At 43.0% G+C, this 23,618-nt stretch overlaps 1 protein-coding gene across 1 annotated transcript in view; it reads right to left on the reverse strand.

The window, feature by feature from the left end:
• The window catches only part of LOC126298502 (facilitated trehalose transporter Tret1-2 homolog), a 282,166-nt gene that overhangs the window by 134,046 nt on the left and 124,502 nt on the right, over positions 1-23,618 (reverse strand). Inside the window, exon 2 of the mRNA XM_049989838.1 lies at positions 21,969-22,113. Coding sequence (XP_049845795.1) covers positions 21,969-22,113 — 145 coding nt within the window. The remainder of the gene's footprint in view (positions 1-21,968; positions 22,114-23,618) is intronic.

Consider the following 23,618-nt stretch of genomic DNA (forward strand, 5'->3'; position numbering starts at 1 on the left):
TAAAAATGTCCGTGCCAAAGCAGGACCCATACACCGTTAATCTGATGGTGTGTAGGTTTGCAGCAACTGGTCAGCCAGCATGATGGCCATTCTTACATCTGCTCGTCAGCATGTTTATCTCTTACCCACTCTTGAGATCGATATACGGTGACGTTAAATACCTTCTCGCCTTAATCGGCACATAGTATGGGTAAGGAGCTGGGCAGGGATGTGGACGGCGGGGAGTGATGAGATGTGTGATAAGACATCCTGCTAGTGGAGCAGCATGTCGACGTCGGGACTCCTTAGAGATATTGTCAGTGTGGGTGGTTCCAGGTGATTTGCCAGCAGTCTGGAGAGATGTAGGCGTGGCTGTGGAACGGTGAATACCGGGAGTTGTATGTGAAGGAGTAAAGGCTCAATTTCCATGGGTACTTACAGCTATGTTTACAAACCCACAGCCTCCTGTGGGCTGCAGTGGGGCTTAAGGTATGCTTGTGGTGCGACAGAAGTATGGACGCGATTGATGTTCTCCTGTTGATATGGTCGTAGCGCTTCCAGATTTAGACCTTTGGGTAGACCTATGATTGTGGTTCCTGAGGTCCTGGTAGGTTTGAGAAGGGTATGGGCTGTACCTGTAGCCAGTGTCAAAGTTGGCTCTCATGATGGACCTCCTGCCTGTGCTCAGCTGCGATCTCCAGAAGCTGGTACCGCCTGTGACCGCAGGGTCCTCCCAAAAGTTCAGGTATAGGTGTAGAATTAACAGGAGTTCGAAAACAGACTGTGAAGTTGCAGACATGGATGCAATTGGTCGAACAGTGTTTTTTGTTCGAGGTCTGCGGGTCGGCCGGTTTGCTAACACTGATGGGAGCGGCTCCATAAGTTGTAAGGGAACTTGTCAGATAATTTCATCAGTGCCTTCCTCATTTGCTCATGAATTAGACGATGGGTGAAAATGAGTTTTGGCAGATTTTCGATGACATTTCGTTGGCAGAACAGCTGAAATGTAAATGAGGTGAACTGAGATGTATTGAGAATAAAGATTTGCAGTCTCTGCTCTTCTAGTGGCAACTGTTAATATGCGTCTGCGAGATAAAACTTAGAAAAATACTGGCCAACTGTCAGTTGTTCCTGTGATTCTCTTGGGTGCTGCTTTGGGCAGGTCGCTTTGACATCGTATGTTAACAATTGTCTTAAAATCACCACAGATTTACAAACCGAATTGTATATTTTTTAACTACAACCACAGGTGTTGCCCATTAACTTAATGATACTGGCGTAATTACGCCAAACGTATAGAGTCTATCAAGTTGTTCTTTAACAGCACCTCCAAAGCAAATGGAAGTGGTCGAGCTCAATAGAAACTCACATAAGAGAAATGCGGGGATGGCTCCCCTGAAAGAGCGCGGCCAGTCTTCTTCCCCAACCTTTCCTAATCCGAGCTTGTGCTCCGCCTCTAATAACCTTGTTGCCAACGGAACGTTAAATGCTAATCTTCCTTCTTTCCTTTTGTTTTAACAATATATATGATTGAAAATTTGTAGTACAGCCGTACGATGGTTTTCAAAATTTCTCATACTGTTTATACAACTTACTCAGGTGTTAAAATTGAATGATAATGAATAATAGATTGATTCTCTCATCTGCACTAAAACCAAATGCTATGAAAGCATCTATTCCAAAAATGTTAATGACTACTAATGGGTTTACTACCAAAAATGTTAGTTATTCCAATATGTTCGGACACTTTACTTGTGTGCTGAGTTAAACCCGAAGTGTAATTATGTTCCATTTGCGGCCACTTGAGAGACAATGAACCGACACTATGAAATATGTCCTGACGCAAAAGTGACACAGTGGCTATAAACATGGTGGCTGTTGATGACTAACGGTTCTAGGCGCTTCAGTCCGGAACCGCGCGACTGCTACGGCCGCAGGTTCGAATCCTGCCTCTGGCATGGATGTGTGTGATGTCCTTAGATTAGTTAGGTTTAAGTAGTTCTAAGTTCTAGGGGACTGATGACCTCAGAAGTTAAGTGGCATAGTGTTCAGAGCCATTTGAACCATTTGTTGACTAATGTGGTCTCTAGATTGTTTGGACTTCTGTCGGCTGCTGGCACAGATGTGATACCGTGCAGAGGTGCTCCAGACCTTGAGGTAGAGACTTGTTTGTGAAGAAACGTTGAAGACAGGTGTCCGGGCCACTAGCAGGAGAAACACTTGGCGTCTTGGTGCGCGCAGTAAGGCCGCACGTTGTTTATCTTAACTCTCGGGCCTTAGGGGGAGTTGACAACTTTGCACTGGAGGCCGAAAGTGGTTTTTTTAAATTAGGTTAGGGAGCACTATCCGACGAAGCGGAGGAAGCACCCGGAGCTAAGCTACATCTTAATGTAGCAAGTATTGCCAAAATACCTTGCGTTGGATTCTGAGAAAAGGAAAGTGTATTTTGGCTGGATCTTGCTTACAACAACGACTACAAAACATGCTGTGCAGTGCAATTTAAAGTGATTTATCTCAGTGCAACACTTCACTGAGAGAATGATCTAGTGACGAAGGCACTTTGATCATGCTTCTCGACCGGTAGCTAAACAAACGATAAAATCCCTAATAAGTTATTGAGCATAAGATTCGTTGCAGTGTTTACATGCGAAATTGCACTGACGAGGCCTAGGCTACGTGCAATTAAGCAGATTGCTTTCAAGACTAATTAAATGTCGTCCTTGTGGGTACTGTGTAAGTTTGCTAGTCACGGAGGTTGCAAATGAAATATGTGTTGAAGTGAACAGGAGTAACGTAAGGCAGTTTATGGGTATCATACTTTTTAATTTCTTTTTAAAATAGGTGAGAAAATTGGTGCAAATAGTTCACAAGAGAAAGCAAACAGTATACCGAAGAAACAATAAAGAGGACATTTAGTGAAATAAAAATTACTTTCATATCCCCATCTGAAATAAGGAGGATAATTAAGACCCTAAAAAGTACAAATGGCTCTGAGCACTGTGGGACTTAACAGCTGTGGTCATCAGTCCCGTAGAACTTAGAACTACTTAAACCTAACTAACCTAAGGACATCACACACATCCATGCCCGAGGCAGGATTCGAACCTGCGACCGTAGCAGTCGCACGGTTCCGGACTGCGCGCCTAGAACCACCGCGGCCGGCTAAAAAGTAAAATTTCGTATGATGTGGATATTATGTTCAGTAAGATACTGAAAATTCTTGGCACTATAATATGTTCTGCTCTTAATCACTTATCCAATGCATCATTAAATCAGGTGTTTTCCCAGACAGACTGAAATATACCATTTCGAGGTATCTCTATAAGAAGGGTGATTTCACAGACGTGTATAAGATCCGCCCAATGTCACTCCTTATATCATTTTTCCAAAATTTTTGAGAGGGTAGTGTGCTCTAGACTTTTCATCCACCTACCCAGTAACAGGGTGCCTAGCAAATCACAACTTGGATTTTAAAAGGGCAATCAGTGAGTCAGCTTTTTATACATTTATTGAGCTCATGACGACATCCTTGAAGATAGAATTTCACTTTTTGGGATCTTCTCTGGCTTATCGAAGGCGTTTGATTGTGTCTTATTAGAGGAGATAAGTTTTTGTGGAATATGTAGTTCAACACATTCCTGGTTTAGTTATTATTTAAAAGACAGTATTCAGAAAGCTACCCTAAGCTGTTCGAGTGACACAAAGAGGGATGCCACACCATGTGTATGGGAAGAAGTTACAATGGGAGTCCTTTAGGGTTCGATCACTGGCCCACTACTGTCCTTGTTTTCTTTTAAAAAATTTGTGATTTTCATTTGAACCAGGAGACAGAAGCATTTCTGTTTGCAAATGATAATTCACTGTTGTGAAACCGACCAAAGAAGTATAAACAGAGAACGTTAGTGTAACGGACATACTAAATAGTATAGCACTAGAAAGAAAAATGATTTACGTTACTCTTTACTGAATCTAGCTTTGGCACAGAAAGGAGTAAAATGTACTCCAATAAAATTCTTTGGCAATCTACTCACGGAAATAAAAATTGACAGAGAGCAGAAGCTTTTATAAATGTATCTTAAGGATGTTCCTCCTTCTACAGCTACATCTACATCTACATCCATATTCCGCAAGCCACCTGGCAGTGTGTGGCGGAGGGTACTTTGAGTACCTCTATCGGTTCTCCCTTCTATTTCAGTCTCGTATTGTTGTGGAAAGAAAGATTGCCGGTGTGCCTCTGTGTGGGCTCTAATCTCTCTGATTTTATCCTCATGGTCTCTTCGCGAGATATACGTAGGACGGAGCAATATGGTATGTTCTCGAAACTTCAACAAAAGCCCGTACCGAGCTACTGAGCGTCTCTCCTGCAGAGTCTTCCACTGGAGTTTATCTATCATCTCCGTACCGCTTTCGCAATTACTAAATGATCCTGTAACGAAGGGCGCTGCTCTCCGTTCGATCTTCTCTGTCTCTTCTATCAACCCTATCTGGTACGGATCCCACACTGGTGAGCAATATTCAAGCAGTGGGCGAACATGTGTACTGTAACCTACTTCCTTTGTTTTCGGATTGCATTTCCTTAGGATTCTTCCAATGAATCTCAGTCTGGCATCTGCTTTACCGACGATCAACTTTATATGATCATTCTATTTTAGATCACTCCTAATGCCTACTCCCAGATGATTTATGGAATTAACTGCTTCCAGTTGCTGGCCTGCTATATTGTAGCTAAATGATAAAGGATCTTTCTTTCTATGTATTCGCAGCACGTTACACTTGTCTACATTGAGATTCAATTGCCATTTCCTGCACCATGCGTCAATTCGTTGCAGATCCTCCTGCATTTCAGTACAATTTTCCATTGTTAAAACCTCTCGATATACCACAGCATCACCCGCAAAAGGCCTCAGTGAACTTCCGATGTTATCCACAAGGTCATTTATGTATGTTGTGAATAGCAACGGTCCTACGACACTCCCCTGCGGCACACCTGAAATCAAACTTACTTCGGAAGACTTCTCTCCATTGAGAACGACATGCTGCGTTCTGTTATCTAGGAACTCTTAAATCCAATCACACAATTGGTCTGACAGTCCATATACTCTTACTTTGTTCAATAAACGACTGTGGGGAACTGTATCGAACGCCTTGCGTAAGTCAAGAAACACGGCATCTACCTTTGTCTATGGCCCTCTGAGCCTCGTGGACGAATAGCGCGAGCTAGGTTTCACACGATCGTCTTTTTCGAAACCCATGCTGATTCCTACAGAGTAGATTTCTAATCTCCAGAAAAGTCATTATACTCAAACATAATACGTGTTCCAAAATTCTACAACTGATCGACGTTAGAGATGTCTATAGTTCTGCATATGTGTTCGACGTCCCTTCTTGAAAACGGGCTGTCGTCTATTTCGATATCTACCATTTTGTCATCTGTGCGACAATCTAGAGAAGAAACTACAGTGCAGTCTTCCTCTGTGAAACAGCTTTGGAAAAAGACAATCAATATTTCGGCCTTTAGTCTGTCATCCTCTGTTTCAGTACCAATTTGGTCAGAGAGTGTCTGGACATGTTGTTTTGATCCACCTACCGCTTTAACATAAGACAAAAATTTCTTAGGATTTTCTGCCAAGTCAGTACATAGAACTTTACTTTCGAATTCATTGAACGCCTCTCGCATAGCCCTCCTCACACTACATTTCGCTTCGTGTAATTTTTGTTTGTCTGCAAGGCTTTGGCTATGTTTATGTTTGCTGTGAAGTTCCCTTTGCTTCCGCAACAGTTTTCTAACTCGGCTGTTATACCACGGTGGCTCTTTTCCATCTTTTACGATCTTGCTTGGCACATACTCATCTAATGCATATTGTACGATGGTTTTGAACTTTGTCCACTGATCCTCAACACTATCTGTACTTGAGACAAAACTTTTGTGTTGAGCCATCAGATACTCTGAAATCTGCTTTTTGTCACTTTTGCTAAACAGAAAAATCTTCCTACCTTTTTTAATATTTCTATTTACGGCTGAAATCATCGATGCAGTAACCGCTTCATGATCGCTGATTCCCTGCTCTGCGTTAACTGTTTCAAATAGTTTCGGGTCTGTTTGTCATCAGAAGGTCTAATATGTTATCGCCACGAGTCGGTTCTCTGTTTAACTGCTCAAGGTAGTTTTCAAATAATGCACTTAAAAAAACTCTTTCTACTACATAGAGGAACTTTTGACTAGAAAGAATTAAACGTTTTTACACAAAAAACTTTTAAATGGTCTGCAAGTAGGCATGTAAAAAGTTTATATATGTTTGTTGTATTAACAAGTTCTACATCATAACTTTTATCGTGAATATGAACTATGTAACAAGCAACTAATTAACTAAGTAACTGACTGAAATTACAGAAAATGGCAAGCTTCTTGTTTCTCGTAATGGATGTAAGTTCTGTACTAGTTCATGTAACTTGCTACTGGAGGGAAGGAAGAACGCACTTTGACAGTTTGGATCCGTGATACCTTTCGGCTTATAGTGTTGCAGAAGCTCTAGTTCAGGCAACTTGCTACTGGAGGGAAGGAAGAACGCACTTTGACAGTTTGGATCCGTGATACCTTTTGCCTTGTAGTGTTGCAGAAGCTACTGCAGAACTTGCCGATTTCTCTTTACGTCCCTCGGAACTAGGATATGGGAGCTGCTGCGAGAGTGTGGTCGCGGTCTGTTGCTGTAGCAGCAGCTGGTCCTGCTGGGTTTATTGGTTTTGGTGCAACATCAGCTGCAAGTTCCGTGCATTCTGGATTGATCGACGAACACTGGTTAACCTGATGAGCAACTTGCTCGTGATTGACTTTGGTACCGTACTATGATACCAAAATACTACTACGCACTATGTACCCAATCTCTTGAGGTGATATCTTCATCAGAATATTTTATGAGCTGAAGATGGCAGTAGCGGACACCAGTAATAGCGAAATGTACAGTTTGTGCGATCAAGACGGACCTTTACAAACAGAGTGCCTCAGTATGATCACGGACTCATTTACAGGCCTTACGCCTTCAATCGACAAAATACTAAAGTCTGTTAAAATGGTCAACACAACGCCTGCTGCAGCAGTACTTAGCGCTTGGTTCGTGAACTTTAAGATTTGCACAGTGGACTCTGCTGCAAAGCGAAAACCATCATTGAGAGCTGTGAAAACCCAAGCTCAAGTCACTGTTCCAGGAAATCCTCGGTAAAGCAGCGTCGGTATACTGTTAACCTTCCGATGCGAGACGATCAGCGTCAGAGGTTAGCAGCAACTGACTCTTTATCGTGCGTCCTCAGGATTTTCTCACTTACTTACGTACTCGCAGGGCCATTTCCTGTCCGGCAGAGTATTACATCTGTCTCAAATTTCTCTATCATTTTCGCAAAATACAGTATTTTCCATGAACTGTAAGATCAAAACCGAATTGTCTCTCGAATAATCTCTGATCCCAGACTGCTGCCGCACCTTAATTAACACGTCCACCCTCCCTACATCTCCACACGCTATCATATCCTATCCCAAGGAAATTGCAACAGATCCCCTCTTCCTGACACATAAAACCGCCCTAACATCTGCAAATCACACCAGTTGTATCGGTAGACCTTATATCTTTTCCTTAGATCAAGGGTCTAGTACGTCTGCCCTCCTACTGATCCACCATCGCTCTTTCTTGTCCCAGCCTCCGCTTATACGCTGCCTAATCACATTACTGCGACCACCTCTCAAAAGCCAGAGTAACCATCTCTTGCAACGCTGACAGCCGCGAGACGTGCAGGAAGAGAGTCAGTGTGGTTCTGGAAGGTAACGACAGGGACGTGGGGACCTGCCGACTTCAGTGCCGAAGTCCAGCCCGGTCGAGATGGTTCCACTGATTCTCAATTAGGTTTAAATCCGTGGAGTGTGGTGGGCAGAGGAGCACGGTAAACCCATCATCGTTCTCCTAGAACCACGCGGGTACAGACACGTTGCATTGTCCTGCTGATAAACACAACCTTGACGAGGAAAACAAACAGCACATAGGCGTGGACATGGTACCCAGGAATTGATGCATACTTGCGTTGATCTATTGTGCCTTCGATAGTGATGAGATCACCCACGAAATGTCACGAAAACATTCGCCAGACCATAATGCTTTCTTCTCTGGCCTGGATCCTTCCGACGTTGTTGCAGGGTGTTTGCTTTCAGACACTTCACGCCGAACACGCCAACGGCCATCTGTCCGATGGGGCATAAAACGTGATTCATGTGAAAAGGCCACCTGTCACCACTCAGTGAACGTCCAGTTGCAGTGATGGCCTACAAGTTCCAGCCTTCGTCGGCGATGAACAGCAGTCAGTATGGGTGCCTGAACCAGGAAATGGATCAAAAATGGTTGAAATGGCTCTAAGCACTATGGGACTTAACATCTGAGGTCATCAGTCCCCTAGACTTAGAGCTACTTAAACCTAACTAACCTAAGGACATCACACACATCCATGCCCGAGGCAGGATTCGAACCCTCGACCGTTGCAGGCGCGCGGTTCCGGACTGAAGCGCCTAGAAACGCTCTGTCAGAGCGGCCGGATCTGAAGCAGGAGTCTGCTGCGGAGGTTCGTACGCAACAACGGTCGCTGAACGGTAGTTTAGAAGACACTATTGGTAACCCGTCGGTTCATCTGAGGGTTTGAGGGAGATGGGGAGGGGTGGGAGGTTCAGCTGCTCAAAGTCTGTTCGTCCGTACACATCTCCGCAGCCGTCTTTCACCACTGTCATCTATGGCACATGCTGCACCACAAATGGCTCCGTGCCGGTTTTCGATAGCTCCATTTTCAGAAGCATGGTGTACTTTACTACTGCGACACGTGAACAGTTTACCGAGTTAGCCGTTTCGAAAATGCTTTCACCTTTGGCCTGAAAGCCAATGGTCGTACACTTTTGAACGTCGGATAAATCGCTCCGTTTCCGCATTACAACGACTACTCTGTTTTCCGCATCTCTCGATACGCTTTATATAACTTCCACTGCCAGTGTTACCACTTGCCGTCTGTCAGTGGTTATTGAACATTGACGTCGAACATAGGTGGTGGTCACATTAATATGACTGGTCCGCGTACAATCCACTTTCAATCCAAGATCATCGCCCCCACTGTCAGACATACCCGCTGATCTACTTGTATTGTTCTATTGCCTCTCACTTCTCCATTCTTTTTTCCTACCCTCTTGGCATTTAACGGGAGATGCCATCCACGAACTTTCCAGAAGGATCATCGTCGTCACCATCTTAGCTCCATCACACAACTGCTATCTTTGTTTTTGCAGAAAATCAAATGTAATCGTACTTATTCGATTGCAATCATATGATTTTACTCTTCTTAGCTGTAGGGTCTATGTATTCTTTCAGCTGATCATGATCGAAAACTGTGTTCTGTTGATTTGCAATAGCGGTTTATATGTTGTGTGCGGCGAGTTGTGTATATTAATGTGTTCTTTGTTTGGAGCGTAAGTAGTGACAGATGGAAGCGAGAGGAGCAGTGAATTATTGTGTGTTACTGCCGGAAATAAGGCAACTGTTTTAAAAAAGATTTAGATAGTTGACTCCATGTCTGTCTCCGTAGCTGACTGCCACGCCGAAGTCCCGTGATCAGTCTCCGGTACTACAAGGAATTTTTCCTTGGCGGGGTGCACTCAGCTTCGTGGCGCCAGTTGATGAGCTGCTTGAATGACAGGTAGCGGCTGCAAGATCTGGAAAGCGTAGAGCAGTGTGCTGACCCCACAGCCCACAGCATCCGTGCCGCATCCGAGGCCTACGAGAAAGACAGGCCGCAGCGCGTACGTCACGAAAGTAGTCCTACGCTCGCTCGCTCGCTCAAATCAGTAGACAAACTACGTTTCTACCATTGTTAACTCGTAAATAGGCGTGTCCGTACAAACGAAAACTGAATATTCCACTGAAATCCGCTATTATGGAACCTTACTGTTATTAGTCCTATAATGGTGGGAAGTCCATGGGCCTACTTATAATTTGTTACGGCTGTACTGGCGTACAATAAAGTAAAATCATGCTAAAATGATTATCATTTGCATAAGGCACCACTTCCAGCATGTAATGGGTACTGTTAAGCAGAAGAGACTAAATGCTATAAACACGCCGTTATACCATTTATATCGAGTATTGTTCTTAAATTAAATTTTGCTGTAGTACTGTTAATCAGTAAGACTTCATAATAGCAGATTTCAGTGGAAGATGCAATTCTAGTTAGTACTTACACGCCCAGCTGCGAGTTAACAGGTTTAGAAACGCATTTTGTCTGCTGAGCTGAGCGAGCGGGCGAGTTCAGGACTATCTTCGTGGCGTACTCGCCGCGGCCTGCTTTTCTCGTGGGCTTCGGCCGCATCAGAATGACGTCACTGACAGAGAAATGACATGGCGGCCCGTCCTGGCTGAATGGCCCGTCATGCCCAGAACGCGGAGCTGGTATGATGTTACATGGTCATAGGCCCGGAAAGGCTTTATTTCTATGTTAGAACTCTTGGTATTGTGTTATTATGGGAAGCACAGATGAATAGAGTGCACCAGCAAACAACATGAAACTCTTTCTTACCTGAACTGTTCAAATTGCCCTCTTGGTTATGCCTGGCCAATGTTTGGGCATGCACTGTTGGTGCCTGTTAGGGCCTCATGTTCATCCAATCAGGCACAACACATTAACTTAAGGAGTATTGTATTTGATCTGGTAAATGCTGTGCCCTTGTTAGTGCATCGAAATACCGAAACACGTACACCACGCTCCTCATTTCAGTGATCGGGTTCTAAATAATCGGTTCCATGACATGTGGTGAATTAATTCCATGACCCCACGTTTCGTCTAAAATTTTATTTCCGGTATCATTTGAAAGCCCCTGTGTATCAAACACCAGTACAAGGTACAGAGGAGTCTTTTATGGTTGTATTTTGGAAGGCTGCAAATCAAAACAATACTGCAGGGATACGTTAGCACATCCGGTATGCAATGCGAAAACCTGTTGATGCATGTTTCAGTGCTAACGGAGGGATTAGTTTGAACATTCTGTGAAAGAAAGATTCATACGGTTGTTGCTAGTGTTGTGATACTCCATCTGAAAACTGGTTTGATGCAGCTCTCCATGCTGCTCTACCCTGTACAAGGTTCTCCAAAAGGTTCAAATGGCTCTGAACACTATGGGACTTAACTTCTGAGGACATTAGTTCCCTAGAACTTAGTACTACTTAAACCTAACTAACCTAAGGACATCACACACATCCATGCCCGAGGCAGGATTCGAACCTGCGACCGTAGTGTCTCGCGGTTCCAGACTGTAGCGCCTAGAACCACTCGGCCACCCCACCCGGCACAAGGTTCTTCATATCCGACTAAGTACTGAAACCTACATCCTTCTAAATCCGCTTATTGTATTCATCTTTTGGTGCCCCTCTACAATGCTCAACCCTTGTTCTCCAACTCCCCCCCCCCCCCCCCCCCCCCCACACACACACACACATTTCCCTCCAACTCTAAATTGGTGATCCCTTGACGTCTCAGAACGTGTCCCATCAACCAATTCCTTCTTCTAGTCAAGTTTCACCACAAATTTCTTTTCTTCCCAATTTCATTCAGTACCTCCCCATTAGTTACGCGGTCTACCAATGTCATCTTCAGCATTATTCTGTAGCACTATATCTCAAAAGCTTCTATTGTCTTTCACTCTAAACTGTTTATCGTTCACGTTTCACTTCCATACAAGGCTATGTTGCACACGAATACCTTCATAAGAAACTTTCTAACAGTTAAAAATTAATAGATAATATTCTTGGCGCGTCAGTAGCCAGATCATGCAATGATATCGTCACAATATTTCAGCGGTCCACCTGGCCGCCTTATTCAGGTAACGACGATGTTCGCTAAATTTAACAGGAAATAATTCCTACTTAGCGCGTCAGTCATCACAGGGTCCCCTTAATCTCTGGGGACAGCGTTTTTTCAAAACGCGTACATCTTATGCCTCACGTGCTAGAGGATGCGAGTGTAAATTCTCTTGTGTGTCTTCGGGATGCCATTTCATGTTTTCTAGATCCTCTAGTGCTGCCAGCAGTAGCATAGTACTGGTGAGCAGGGCGACCGATCGCGTTGGAAACTTGGCTGTTTACACAGCAGTCTTCATCCCCGCAGCTATCAATTGCGACAGTGTTCAACCATTCCCACCGTGCGGTCGAGCATCTTCATGATCGGGATGACCTAGCTGCCGATGTCGACACTTGTCGCAGCATTTGCGTAGCTAGTTCTGGGCACCGTGCTGTCGCTGTCGCCACCTTCCGCGAAGCCGACGTGTTCTGGCTGGTGGGGGCGCAGATTGTCGTTCAAAATGGTTCAAATGGCTCTGAGCACTATGGGACTCAACTGCTGTGGTCATTAGTCCCCTAGAACTTAGAACTACTTAAACCTAACTAACCTAAGGACATCACACACATCCATGCCCGAGGCAGGATTAGAACCTGCGACCGTAGCGGTCGCACGGTTCCGGACTGCGCGCCTAGAACCGCGAGACCACCACGGCCGGCGCAGATTGTGGTCTGTCAAGCCTCCACTGCTGTTTGTGGGCCGCACCGCCCCTCAGTTCGTGTGTGCTGCCTGTCTGCGCCGGCAGTGTGTGCCGGCTCCTCTGCGTCTCCTATGGTCACGACTGCTGCGTCTACGCCCGTGGTATCTCTCGCTACGCTCGCACTCAGTATTACGTCCGGGCGCAGGCGTTGGCCGGAAGGTTCCTCCGTGTTGTGAAGAAACGCGACTGGCCCGGGCGTCAATGGCGGCCGTTTTGTACACCACGAAGAGCCAAAAGCGCCTGCATCAGATACCTTCGCCCCTGCCCCATACTACAAAGTGGAGGTACAGCGCCCCATTGGTGAAAGGTGGCAGATCGATTAATTGCAACGGCGTTTGCATCTCTGCTGGACGAGTCAAAGACTACTGTTTCCTTTAATGTCAGAAAAACATTTATATACAGGGTGATCCAAAAAGGTACGGCCAAACTTTCAGGAAACATTCCTCACACACAAATAAAGAAAATATGTTATGTGGACACGTGTCCGGAAACGCTTACTTTCCATGTTAGAGCTCATTTTATTACTTCTCTTCAAATCACATTAATCATGGAATGGAAACACACCGCAACAGAACGTACCAGCGTGAAAGTCAAGAGGGTTGAGGTCAGGAGAGCGTGGAGGCCATGGAATTGGTCCGCCTCTACCAATCCATCGGTCACCGAATCTGCAGTTGAGAAGCGTACGAACACTTCGACTGAAATGTGCAGGAGCTCCATCGTGCATGAACCACATGTTCTGTCGTACTTGTAAAGGCACATGTTCTAGCAGCGCAGGTAGAGTACCCCGTATGAAATCATGATAACGTGCTCCATTGAGTGCAGGTGGAAGAACTAAAATGAGCTCTAACATGGAAATTAAGCGTTTCCGGACACATGTCCACATAACATCTTTTCTTTATTTGTGTGTGAGGAATGTTTCCTGAAAGTTTGGACGTACCTTTTAGTAACACCCTGTATATTAAGAACAATAAGTCTTGGGTCCCTTATTGTTCTTAAAATATATTAACGACTTCCCGCTCTGTATTCATGAACATGCAAAGTTAGTTCTTTTTGCCGATGATACAAGTACAGTAATCACACCCAAGAAGCAAGAATCAGCTGAGGAAATTGCAAATAATGTCTTTCAGAAAATTATGAAGTGGTTCTCTGCAAATGGACTCTCACTAAATTTTGGGAAAACACAGTTTATACAATTCTGTACAGTAAATGGCATAACACCATTGTTAACTATAGACTATGAACGGTAGTCTGTTGCTAAGGTAGACTACTCAAAATTTCTAGGAGTGTGCATTCATGAGAAATTGAATTGGAAGAAACAAATCTATGATCTGCTGAAACGGTTCAGCTACTTATGCTATTTGGGTTATTGCAAATTTTGGTGATAAATATATTAGCAAATTAGCCTACTATACCTACTTTCATTCACTGCTTTCATATGGCATCATATTTTGGGGCAATTCGTCATTAAGAGAGAAAGTATTCATTGTACAAAAGCGTGTAATCAGAATAATAGCTGGATCCCACCCAAGATCGCCTTGCAGACATTTGTTTAAGGAACTCGGGACATTCACAGTACCTTCGCAATACATTTATTCACTTACGAAATTTGTCATTAATAACCCATCCCAATTCAAAAATAACATCGAAGTGTATAGCTACAACACTAGAAGAAAGGATGGTATTCACTATTCTGGATTAAATCTCACTTTGGCACTGAAAGGAGTGAATTATGCTGCCACATTTGGTCATTTGCCAAATAGTATTAAAAGTCTGACAGATAGCCAACCAACATTTAAAAGAAAATTAAAAGAATTTCTGAATGACAACTCCTTCTACTCAATAGATGAATTCTTAAATATGAAATAGCAACTGTAAAAAAATATATTAATTAATTAAGTATTTTGTGTAAAGAAAACTTACGTTATAGTGACAAGTTCCACATCATTACGAAATGTCGTATTCATGATCTGTGGAACAAGGATTAATGTATGTATGTATGTAGGTAGAGTATTCCACATTTTACTTAAAGGATTGCTCTTGTCTCTATATGTAGTATTATCTGTCAGTCTAATTTCAGTCGATTTCTGTAAGACGTGGCCCCAATAGCGAGACGCAGGGGCAACTATCTGCGTCTCATCGTACATCATTTTGTGTCTCTTGGTTAGAGCGTCGGAACTTATTATAGATAGAGACAAGACTTGAGAATAATATTACCAGGTTACGTCGTCACATTCATATGGTATGCTGGTACATTCCGTAACTATGTCTTTCTTATGCTTAACGCACTGTGAAGAATGGTATAAAAATAGTTGTAACGTAGAAATAAAGTATTTCTGGGCTACGTCCAATAACATAGTTCCTCCTGCTCTGTGTAAGGAAAAGCAATGAAAAACGAAAGCGTCATCCTCAGAAAGTGGTTTCAAAATAAGTGGCTCTGAGCGCTATTGGACTTAACTGCTGAGGTCATCAGTCCCCTAGAACTTAGAACTACTTAAACCTAACTAACCTAAGGAAATCACACAGACCCATGCCCGAGGCAGGATTCGAACCTGCGATCGTAGCGGTCGCGTGGTTCCAGACTGTACCGCCTAGAACCGCTCGGCCACTCGAAGGTGGTTTCATTTTGATCTGGAATGGAGAGGCGTGTGCTCAACATACACATCTCCTGGCCGTTGTCGACAATGCAAACCTTGGTGCCGGACTATTCAAGCAACTCCTCAGCTGGTATCATGAGGCAGTTACCCACGCTGTCCCCTTTTTTTTATTTTTTCAGAACTGGCTGACCACTTTTTGCGATGACCTGGAAATATGCAGATGTGCGAGACAGCTGTCGATCCGCAACTAGTTTCCGCTCGTTAGTACACAACGCAGGGGCTCGTACAGGATTTGAACCCAGGACCTCCTGCACCTGAAGCAGGCATCACTCATCTTCTTGCATGTGTAATGCAAGCAAACAAATGTTAGCATAGACCTGAGGATACAACTACAGGTGAGTACTGAACACGCTAGTGGTTACACATTTTACGCGCCCCTGGTAGCTGAGTGGTCAGCGTGACGGAATGTCATACCTACCGGCCCGGGTTCGATTCCCAGCTGGGTCGAAGATTTTCTCCGCTCAGTGATCGGGTGTTGTGTTGTCGTTAAAAGAAGCTGCGCGGAGTAGCCGCGCGGTTTGAGGCCTCATGTCACGGACTGTGCGGCTGGTCCCGCCGGAGGTTCGAGTCCTCCCTCGGGCATGGGTGTGTGTGTTGTTCTCAGCATAAGTTAGTTTAAGTAGTGTGTAAGTCTAGGGACCGATGACCTAAGCAGTTCGGTCCCTTAGGAATTCACACACATTTTACAGTACTGATATTGTACCTGATTGGGGGAGGGGGACTACACGTTACACTACCGATATGGTGCTTGATATCCACTTTTAAAAATTGCCCATCCATTCTGGGGATCGAATCCATGACATCTGAATTAGAAGTATAAGGCACTATCCTCTCTTTATTATTTTTTTTATTCCAGCCCTTCCTTGCTCTCTCCATTTTCGTCTTCGTTGGTGTTGGCTTCATCGGCCTTCCGTTTAAACGAAATGATCTTCTTCTCTGCCTAATACGAAAGTGTAACTGGTACTGCAGTACAGTTTTTTTCATTGTTCTCGGCGGCTTTGCAGTCATCTGCTGTATGGAAGCAGAAGTCTGTTTTCTTCTTAAGATTCACCTCAGGCAATTATAACGAAAGGAAGGAAAAATGAACACAGTAATTACTTGTTTGCTCGTGCTGTTCACCACGAATTTTCCCCGTATGTGTAGACTTGCTACTTCTGGATGCCTAATTAATATCTGCCTATTAAAATTAAACTGAGGAATGTAAGAAAACTATGTACTGGAAACCTTTCACATACGGCATCTAGCATAAACGTCCCTCCGGCTTAGGCATTCACACACTTGACAGAATATTAAAATTGCTTTCCCATCAGTTGCAAACAAAAGAATACAAATTTAAAATTTGAAAATCTGCACGTACGCGCTTTTCTTCGTTGTCGCCCTCGTCGGCCTTGCAATGATTGTTATGAAAGGTTTTTTTCCTAAACTGGTAAAAAATTATGGAAATAACTGAATGGAGCTCAATAGTTCTTAATGTGTCCGTACACACTCGCCTTTACCATCGTTGATGAATCCCGCTGTTTCAGATGTCCAATTGTATTTTATATAACAGTCTTACACAATAAACTAGCAAAACACTTTTCTTATAGTTTTTACTCCATTCTATCATGTGGTGCTGCATGGTCAGGTATATCACAAAGCCCTCTTTGTTCTTATCTTCTTTGTTGGTAGTGCAGTACACCCTGAGTCCTGATAACCAGTTCACAGCATTATATTTAACCTCTGGAAATGCGTTTGCATCAGGATTGAGAAAATCGGCTGGCGTTATTGCATTCGGCGAAGTCATCCTGATGCATGCCAGTTTCTGCGTTATATAGCCCCTTATATCTTTTATGATATTGCAGACGAATCTGTGTTCCTCGCTGTCAGTTATGCACTTCGGCGAGTGTGTTAAATGGATTGCATGGAGACTAGACTTCGTCGCAATTTCTCTGTTTACAGCAGAGCTTTTACCAGTGAAGAAAAGTAACGATTATGGATGGTTTCCCTCGCCGAGCGACAGTGGTCTGTTACATTCCCTGATTTACTTTCCATTATGGTCTTGTAGATTTCGTTAACTTAAGTCATTTTCTTTTGAGATAATCTCGTGGGTATATAACTTTACTTTATGACAAAATACCGGAAGTGATTGAGCGCAGCAGTCATGTGGTGTACAATAGGTGGCCGGAGGTAAGCCGGCGTAATTTCGTCCAGGAGATGAGCGGCCAGACTGTTCGGTGACATTCTCCACATCGTGTAGGTTTTGCACCCGTAAAGCGCTTGTGTCTTCTTGTGCACATCGATGAAATGTAGTCCTCATTTTAGTGTCATATTGTACTTTAGATATATGGCCACGAAATATATAATGTCCAAGAGTTGATAGCACACTATTTGTTAAATCGTGACGTATAGGCAGCCCTTGGGTCACTAATTTATTTGTCAGTGATGTATAAATTCATCAATCGAACGTTTTGAAGCTCATTTAATTTTCTGACACTGTGTAGCTGTGTACAAGCGCAAACCTTAGTAAGCAACTGCTTATAACTGACGGCTATGGTGTGGCGTATTGTGCTCCTAAAAGCGACTAGTAGACATTTTATCTTAACAGTTTCTTTTAATTGACTGTGATGTATCACGCCTATTCCTTGCCCAGTGTTCATGATCCTGATTTTGTCCCATTTAGTTGTGCACCTATTGCTTTTTAATATTCCCTTATTATCTGGAGAGCTATCTCTACCTCAATGACATGACAAGGAAGGCAATATCGTCAGCTTAAGCTCTGCACACTCTTCCGCCTCTTTATCTGCAGTCTTTTTAAACGTTCCGTCAAACCAGCAGTGGTTCTATGGCGATGACAAAAAGTGCCATCGACATAGGGCATCACTTCCTTACGGAACTGTTTATTGGAATAGACCACCTGTCGGACTGTGTGTTATGACCCTTGATGTACTGTTCCTTAACAAATTCTGTGTTATGCTGTTGAATTGCAGGGAAAACCACAGTGTCTACATTATGGATCTTCTATGTGTGCAACATTGAATCATTTTTAAAAGGTAGATGTGGTCCACCCTGTCAAACACTACTTCAAAATCTAAGCTTATGATAGCATATTTCATCTTGGAGGCGTCTTCGACACATATTATATCTATGTAGTCCGCTAGTGTTTGATATATGAATCTGCCTTTTTCGCCACTCGTCTGATTTCATCCAATAACGGTGTTCATCACAGTTTTCATCTTTATAGACAGAATACGAGTAAAAATTTTGTAATTGCTATTTAGCAACGCAATCTACCTTAAATTCGTTATGGTGTTAATACTTGATCTCTTTCGTACTAATATAAAAAGCCCTTTTCCAAATTTTTGAGGAATGTTCGTATCAGGCTTCATTAGTTCGTTGCATACCGCATTCAGTTTCGTCTTAACTTGTGACCAGGAGACTTTATAAAGTACCATTGGGATACAGTCATATCCGGGGAATTTGGTTTTTAGTGCGTGAAACACATCTTCCAGCTCATTTTCTGTCACACCTGTAACGAGTTCGTCTACATCCGCAAGGCTGTCCCGTCGTCAGATTGCTTCAAACCTGTCAAGTGCATTTGAGTCGATCGTTTTATTGGACATCAGTTCTGTGTAATGACTCTGAGTGGAATTTCTAATATAGTTTGGCCTTGTTACAATAGTACCTTCGTGGGATTTTAGTTCAGTTAATATATGTTTGTTCTTGCTCTTTTATTCTCGAGTATCAGGTGGCAGATGGACGTCTCTTCATCTTTTGCCGTTTAGCACTGTTTTAATTCTGGAGTAGTTTTCAATGACTATAGCATATCCCGTGAATATTTCGTCATGGGTTGCTGAATTTTTTGTTTAGTGCATTCTGTCCGCGATTTTATTTCCGAATCATACGTACTGAAATTAGCTTAACTTTCATTACACTCCTGAGTGAACCGCTGTCTACATTATGGATCTTCTATGTGTGCAACATTGAATTTCCATTGTCCTTTATCTTTTCTTCAAATTCAGTGTGCAAATATAAGCTGCATGGTCTCAGAATCTGGATGGCCAAATCTCAGTTTGTAAAATTTGGTGTTTGAGGTTATCTTATTCGGTGTAATCTACCTGCAGAGTGATTTGCCACGTGAGTAAAACCAGGCGACGTTCCAAACTTGTGCTCCCACTTATCGATTGAAACAAAGTCCTTAACTATGTGTCCTAGTTCCAGTGATTTGTTAAAATGTGGTGTCTCAGCTTTGGTCTTAATTACAAAGCTAAAATCTACCGCCAGAATTAGTTGGTCCGCAAGCAGCGGAAGCATCTCTTCTTTAAAGAATTCCGCTCTGCGTCGCCTGTTCGTTGAGCCTGATTGTGCACATACACTTATGATTCTAGTATTATTGATGGTCACAGCAATTCCTCTAGTTCTTTATTCTTATCAATAATGCCTCCTTTTGTTAGGATTGCAGTTGCCAAATCAGAGCCACGTCACGGGTTCGCTATCACGTTATAGCCAGGTATTTGTTCTAAATTTGTTTTGTGCTACCTCCTGAAGCAACAGGACATCAGTGTCAGCAGCGTATAATAGGTCTTACTTCTTGTTAAGCTCGAGGGAACTTCATATCTTATTTACATTAATGTAGTAATTTTATATGCTTTCAGATCACTCATTTGTGGTTGTACTGTAGTGACGATGAACATTCTACATTTTAATACCCGTCAGAGTCCTCTTCTTTATTATCTTCCTATGTACCCACACTTGTATCTTCGTCTGCCACTTCACTTGTCTTCGAAGGGTATTCTGTAATTCTGGAATTAACTCGAATCTCTCTCATAGCAGCACCCATGTTTCCGTCTTCTACTTCTGCTGTTCAGTCAGTGGTGGTAACATCCTTTAAATTTGTTGCTGTTCTTGTAACTGTCTTCTCAGTATCCTGGTTCGCCAATGTTCGATCCTTGGGAATTTATCAGGTTTTTGACTCTCGTTGGTATCCAGAATTTCTTGTTGGGTTTGTGTTGACATGCGTTCGTCGGTTATTGCTCTTTCCTTCTTCTCTTTGTTGGAAGAAATTTGTTCTGTTGACGGAGTCTTGAGATTTTTCTATGACTTCAGTTACTTCAGTATTAGTTGACAGCTCTTCTTTCCTCTCAGGAATGGCCATAGGGTCTCAGAGTGCTGCTGAATGCTATTTTCGGGACGGGGTTCTACATTATTTTCTCTAGTCGGTTGTTCGGTCATTTGACGAAGTGCCACCGGTGCGTAAGTAGTGAACAAAATAGTCATCTCCGGAGGCTCCACTGTTTCTCCTGTTTGGAGCTGTGCAACTCGTCTGTGGCTGCACTCTGAACGAAAATGATCTGGCGAACTGCAGATCGCGCGCGTCCTCGGTTGGCCGTCACAGAAAACAAACCCTCCGTACCCACAAACGTTAATATATGACGGTATATGTCATTGAAGGTCCATCTTCAGCTGCCTAACACCGTTCAAAACTGGAAATTTATGGGCATTTGATCATTTATCGACGAATTCAGATGGAACTTTCCCATAAGGAGCTATCACTACATTATTTGTTCTGCAGAAACTTCAAAAAGTAATTCAAATATCCTAATAGTTCTAATAGCGAGTCCTGCATGATTAGCAGTAACCTCACTGTCATTGTGATTGAACTGAAGTGAACCACCAGTGGATTCCACAACTTTCTCGTACGATTCGAAGTTTTTCAAATTCAAATACATGACAAGTGAGAAGTGATGTCTGATTGCATCCTCAGATCGAACTTTGACTTCTTCTAGCTATGCTTGACTTCAAAAGACTTGGGTCGGGCAAAACACTGATCGGAAGTAAATTACAATGTGTCTTTTCTATTAAGTTCAGTCATTACTGATTCTTCTTAAGTTTACAGAAGACTCAGACTATGGCGAAACGCTGACATAAGAGAACAGACTTACGGTATGGATGTGAACAAAGCCAGCCACTGCGCGAAGCACGACGGGACAACCACTCGCCACCACAGCTGCAGGCAGACTGACCGCTCAGCTACAGTGGCGGACTTTCTGTCAGCAGTGTGTCGTAAGTGTTTGACCACAAAGTTTTGATACAACCTGTATTTCAGTAATCTTAATTATTAGGTCTTGTCCTTGTCTCTTGTGAAAAGCTGCGACAGATTGAAACATAACTTACAAATATAGCTCTCAAGCTGCCAGCGTCTGGCGTTGGGCGAGGCGATGGCGTGGCCGAAATTGAGTAGACCGGTAAGAGCCGACAGCGGCAAGGTGAGTCGTTGTCAGAATAGCAAGCGTGTGGCTGTCAGTGTCGTCATTATTCATTGTTGCGATTACTGAACGTATGTATTCCAAGAAAATTTTGTTACTCTCTTATTTTTGTTATCGGTCTATTTAAGGAGGATTTAGTACCGTGTCGCCATTATAGATATTATTATTATTATTGTTATCATTGTTCCTCAAGCTATAGCTTTCGAACTTCAACTGAACGCATAAATAAAACTGAATTCTTACTAAAAAAAAAATACACTAAGCTACCGGATACCAATACAGAGAAACGCCTTACCTGGTTCGATATTACTTCATAACCATGGGAATATTTCGCAGATTTCAAACATTAAAACATGTATTAAGTAACTAGACTGCTTTCAGAAACATTAGTAAAGTAATACACAATTAATAAATAAACTGAAAAACTGTTCATAGATTACTAAAAGTAATGAATTGTTTGATTTTATATGCTGTGGTATGGACAAATACCTGAGGTAACGCAGGCGCCGTTTCCACTTGTACTGTAGTTGGTTCATATACATTGTTAAGACTTTTCAACTCTTGGCAGTTGACAACAACCGCCTGCACTTCCACTTTCTGTGGGTCGGAAATGCAGCAGCTACGCTCATCATGTCTGCAACCAGATAAAGAGAAAATGCTTGTGAATTTGATAGATAATACACAGCGTGTAAAATAGCCTCTATAACAAAAATAAAGTGCATGTTCAACGAATGCTACATGTACCCAAAAGTACACTAGAAAGATATATTTTCACACTGTGTGCGTGAAGGCAAAATTTTAATGAAACTGTTGGGAAGCATTTCGGAATGTAATCACTCTCACGAATATTACATTGCTATTTGGCCCTTCTTTGTAATACACTGTGTGTTTCTTGAAACGAAGAAAGTGTAAGCTGCTGTTATACATTCATATGGTTGCTCCAGAAACCACTGTACATTCTATAGGTAGGTACAGGGTGACAATTATTGAACTATATGAAATAAAATCGTCATAACTTCTGAATGGTTTGTGTTAGGAGGTTCAAACTGCACGGTTGGCCGCGGGGCATGGTGGGAAATAGTATGCTCAAACGCAGGCGCCTTATTCTCGTCGGCCATTTCCAAGTGAAAATGTCACGGTACAGTGTGTCTGAGCGTATCCTCCTTCCTTTCTCAACTACTGGTGTACTGTGCAGCTTTCCAGTCTTTAGGTACGGATCTTTCGTCGAGCGAGCGATTGTGCATGACTGCTAAGAATAAGTCTGTTATATCAGTATACTCTTAAAGGAACCTAATTATTACGAGGGCTATCCGGAAAGTAATTTCCGATTGGTCGCGAAATGGAAACCACTGTGTAAACCGGGTGAAGCTTTGCATGGACGTGTTGGGCAGTGTCTCTAATACGCCCGTCGATCGCGTCACGTCTCTCTTTTAAGGCGTGAGCGCGTAAATATGACTAGAAAATAGTGTCTCCCGCCAGTCACGAGGCCCCTGTGGGAAATTTACTCCGAAGCTATGCAGCCCACATAACATAACTGACATGCGTATCACCTTTCAAAACAATTCTCAGCCGCATTCTGCAGGGGCAGTGAAGATGCTCCTGCAGTGTTTTCTATGGGAAATGTTTGATCACCCACAATACAGCCCGTAATTGGCTCCCTCTGAGTTTCATCTCTACTCACATGAATCAGTGGCTGTGAAGACAACATTCTGGCACGGACAGCGAGCTGTAGACCACTGCAGAGAATTGGCGGCAAACACTGGCGGCTGCCTTCTATGACGAGAATATTGGAAAGTTGCTACAACGCTATTATGAATGTCGAAGTCGGAGCGGCAACTATGCAGATTAGTTTGTAGAAGGTGTAGCTCACTGTTGCAAATAAAAAATTTTTGCTTTTCACAGTGGTTTCCATTTTGTGGCCGATCGGAACTTACTTTCCGAACATCCCTTGTATATTGTATGGAACGGAAGTCTTTCCTTTCTTAAGTGATTTAAGCTACTTCGTTATACCTAGGGTATCTGCTTCTAACGTACTAGTCTTGTCAGCTGTTCTTGGTTCGAAATCTGGAGTATTTACTCCGTCTCTCGCTCTGTGTGTAATTACTGCTTATTAGCTATAAATGTTCTGGATTCCGTTTT

The sequence above is a fragment of the Schistocerca gregaria genome, chromosome X, assembly GCF_023897955.1.
Source record: "Schistocerca gregaria isolate iqSchGreg1 chromosome X, iqSchGreg1.2, whole genome shotgun sequence".
Classification (NCBI taxonomy): domain Eukaryota; kingdom Metazoa; phylum Arthropoda; class Insecta; order Orthoptera; family Acrididae; genus Schistocerca; species Schistocerca gregaria.